This window comes from Halichoerus grypus, chromosome X, assembly GCF_964656455.1.
Source record: "Halichoerus grypus chromosome X, mHalGry1.hap1.1, whole genome shotgun sequence".
Lineage (NCBI taxonomy): Eukaryota > Metazoa > Chordata > Mammalia > Carnivora > Phocidae > Halichoerus > Halichoerus grypus.
In genome coordinates this window covers 67,053,221-67,057,246 of record NC_135727.1, presented here as the reverse complement: position 1 = coordinate 67,057,246, position 4,026 = coordinate 67,053,221, and the positions used below count along the sequence as shown (strand labels likewise).

The window sequence follows — 4,026 nt, the reverse complement described above, 5'->3', positions numbered from 1 at the left end:
TTCGGTCTGACCAAAGATCCAAGACCAGCTACCTTCAGGAGAACCATTATTGATTACCAAGACCCGCTCTCGAAAATATGGGTCTTCCTTATCTCTGCCACAGGCTTCCCTCTCCCACTTTCCCTTTGAACTGAACAGTGTCTGTGAATCCCGCCAAAGGTGTTTTACATATTGCTCCTGACTTCATAAACAATCCCTCCCTCGCCCACCCCAACCTCAGGTCTTAGAAGTCACTAAAAGACAACTTGTCCTCAGCCCTCCATACCACCTCATTATTCCCTACCACCACCTCGTCCACTCCCCCACTAATCCTTTGCTTGACACCCCCTGCCCCTCCCCTAGCCCTTCTTGTGCCCCATTACCTTCTCCACCGTCCCATCCCAGCACCTACAGTTTAGCTGGAAGTTACCCCTGTGGCCTCTCCTAGCACTCATAAGCTTATCCTTATTATACATCTTGCAGCAGCCATAAAACAATTTCTGGTTTACTTCCATGGCCCCTCCCCCTTAAGCCCAGGGTTCAACTGGATCTTCTTCACCTTTATATTCCCAGCACAGAGCATGGCAGGTGCTTAATAAATATTTATTGAATAAAAGAGTGCTTAAGCATGGGGTCTAATTCATTATACTTTTATTTTTCACTACATTTTGGAAGAGCAAAGCAAATACAGGTAAAGGCCAGCTTTTTTTTTTCCTTACACAAGAATAGACACAAAGAAGGCATCCACAGATAAGTGATTTTGTGTTTGTTTTTGTTGTGTGTGTTGTTACTATTTTTACTTAACTTTTGCACCACACCATTTTACTAATTATTTCAAACAGTTAAAGAACAACTTTATATTCTCCACATCATAGAAAGATGTAAGTATTACCAATACATTTTACACAACACTCTGAGCTTTTATATTAAAATAAGACAGGGATGGCAAATGAGCAATTTCATTTATAAACATTGATCACAAACCTAATTCAAGGATACATTATAAGGGAGGAAATACTATTAGGAATAGAACACAAATAGCAAGCACAATGTGTACTTTCCACCCCAGCCCCGACTGACTTCTGATTTGGGGCCCCAGTGCCCATTTCCCCAGGGCCCCTTTAACTGATGCCATACAACTAAAGTGATACATTTCCCTAGATTTCACATGGGGCCAAAGAAGAACATGGCAGTTGCCTCAGATCTGGCTCTGGCTTCCTCATCTTCAACAGCCTCCCTATATTGCTCTGGCCAGTCCTGTGGTCGCTTTCTATAGAGCCTGGCCATATACTCCAAGGCTTTCATTTTGGTGGTTTCCAGGTGAGCTCGAGGACCCCACAGAAGCTCATACTCAACTGGGTTAGAGTAGGACAGTGGCCTGCATTCCAAGTAGCGCTGTCTCATAAGCTTGCAGGTGATGGCATGCTTTCTTCCTACATCCACACCAAATCTTCGAAGCATGTTCCAGATGTTGGCCTCTTTGACACGGTTGCCCATCAGGAAGATCAAACCCAAAATCGGCATCACATATTCTTGAGTGGGTCTCCCCAGGCTGTCTAGCATCATTTGCTCTTCTTCTGATTCCGGTTGCTGGACAAGGAGGTAGATGTGCTCACTGGTATCAACCTCAATCAGAGAGAACCCATAGAACAGATCAAGGATTAGAGTAGCTCGACTGAGGATATTTGGGAACACTTCCTCAAATTCTTTGCCAGTGTGAGCCAGTAGCTCATCCTGATGTATAGGCAGCAACTCCTCAGTGACATTAATGGCCAACTGGACCAAATCATTGGCCTTATCATTCATAGTGTCCTCTGACCAGAATTCCAAGCCAGCAGCCTGTCTTCTTTCTTTGGCTTTGTCAGCTTCCAGGGCCTTGTTATATTCTTCTGGCCAGCTCCAGGGTTCTTCATCATGGGCCTCTGCCACAAACTTCAGGGCTTCCATCTTTGTGATTTCCCTATGGGCTCTAGAGCCCCACAAGAACTCAAATTCGAGGGGATTAGTGCCATACACTGGCCAGTACTCCAAGAACCGCATGCGCACAAAGTCAGTAATGAGCAGGTTCCTTGTGTTCCCAAAAAGGTTGTTGATCCTCTGGGGATCACCCAACAAATCAACCTTTAACAGCAGGTCCCAAATGGATGCCTCTCTTGCCCGGTTACCATTCAGGAGGATGTGGCCTAGGACCAAGGCCAGGAGACCTGCCTTTGGCACATCCAGGGATTCTGCTATCCGATCAGTGGTCTGGAAACCCCGTTTGCTGATTAGGTTGTAAATGTCAGCCTGGGGATCAAGAACCCTCAGGTTCAACCCAAAGACCTGATCCAGGTGGGCTGAGGCTCGTCTGAGGATCTCAGGGAACTGATCTGAGTATTCTCTGAGAAACTCCAGCATCTCTGCCTGCTGGATAGAACCCTCGGTTTGGCTTTTCATTCGCATGAAATTCACCAAAGCAATCGACCTGTCTTCCAGAGGGTCGTGGACCCTGAGCGCCCCCAAACGTTGGGACTGCTCTTCGATTAGGACCTCGAGGTCGTTCGGGTCCTGCGCAGCCTGGGAAACGCTGGCACCCTGGGGGTTGATTGGCGCATGAGGGCCCTGGAGGGCCTGGGGAACTAGCATGGAGATCAGGGACCCGGAGGCGTTACTAGCCTGCATCTCACCCTGGCCGTCGCTGTAATCTGCAGTGGTCTCTGTGCTTCCGCGGCGCGCATTCTGGCTTACCAGAGACATGGTTCCAGGAGTCAGGAGCAGGAACCGGGAGGTCAGCAATCTGTCAGAGAGAGGATGGTAGGAATGTCGGCGCCTCGGCGTAAGTCCTAAGCCAGAGACCCGGGATCAGGAGTGAGAGCTGGTGAGAGGAGTGATCTTTCTACCCAAACACCAGTGAGCAATGACCGCTAGCCTCTCAGTGCTTAGCTTTGCCGCAGCCTACGCAGGCGCAGTCTGGTTCTGCGACATGGTGGCCACGCCCCACTTACAGCCCCCCACTCCTGCGCACTACCTCTGCCAGCAGGGCTAGGCTGAAGTGGTTACTGCTGAATTCAAACTTGTTAGAGCAGAGAATTCAAAAAAGGGGGCAAAAAACGGAGGTAAAGCAAAATGCACAAGGGATGGGAGATGTTCAGTGACCCTCTACTTGATAGTTTTTGTGTGAGGTATAAAGCACCACGTTAATAGATAATAGAAGAGTCAAAGAGGAAGAGGAGGATGCTAACAATGAGAATTATTTTACAAATTCATTAATTTATCCACACACTCAGCAGACATTTTTTGAGTACATACTAAACGCCAGGCACAGTGCTGGGTACTAGGGGAACATCAGAGGACAAACATATGATTATCTTTTCCTGTATGGAGTTTACATTCTGGGGTAGGTTCAAATAATGGTGATAATAATGAGAACTAACCCTTATGAAGCAAGCATTTACTATGTACCAGGCAGTTTCTGGTATTTCCACTTGCCCCATATTAAAACACTTAATGCTAGCTATGAGGTAGCTACTCTTAATGTTCTTCATTTTACAGATGAAAAAACTGGGTCAGAGAAATGAATTTACTTGTTCAAAGTCAGGCAGCAACAAATGAAAGAGAACAGGACTTGAACCCAGGTCTGTCAGAGTCTCAAGCGTAAGTACTTTCTCTGACACCATCTGCCATTCAAAGAGTTTGTTTAACCCTATTCATTTAAAATGACTCATATAAAGTAGATAGAAATAGTTTCTCTAATGTAGGGTCAATTAACATATGATATTAACACAAAGGAAGTAAGCAATTAATTACTTACTTGGGGCACATGCCTCAAGGAGGAATTGAGCTCTAAGTGATGGATAGGATGGAAAGGATCTATAAGGGAATTCTAGGCTGAAGGATCAGCATCAGAAAAGACCCAGAGATGTGAAAGTACAAAATAAGTTTGCATTACAGCTGGTTACCCAAAGTGGCTAGAGCCAAAGTGTACTAGGATGGGTGGGAAATGAGGATGCAGATGGTGAGCCAGGAATAATTGGATTTCCTGTTTTCTAATTTAGCAGTATAACAGAA

General features: G+C 46.1%; 1 protein-coding gene across 1 annotated transcript; it reads right to left on the bottom strand.

The window, feature by feature from the left end:
- Positions 1 to 613: 613 nt before the first annotated feature.
- Positions 614 to 2,932, bottom strand: MAGEE2 (MAGE family member E2). Its single transcript, XM_036118043.2, has one exon. It carries the CDS (start codon positions 2,713 to 2,715, stop codon positions 1,144 to 1,146), a length of 1,572 nt encoding a protein of 523 aa, XP_035973936.1. The 5' UTR covers positions 2,716 to 2,932; the 3' UTR covers positions 614 to 1,143.
- Positions 2,933 to 4,026: the final 1,094 nt, after the last annotated feature.

Coding starts and splice junctions, on each gene's coding strand:
- MAGEE2 (XM_036118043.2), bottom strand. CDS start 2,715: ATGTCTCTGGTAAGCCAGAATGCGCGCCGCGGAAGCACAGAGACCACT.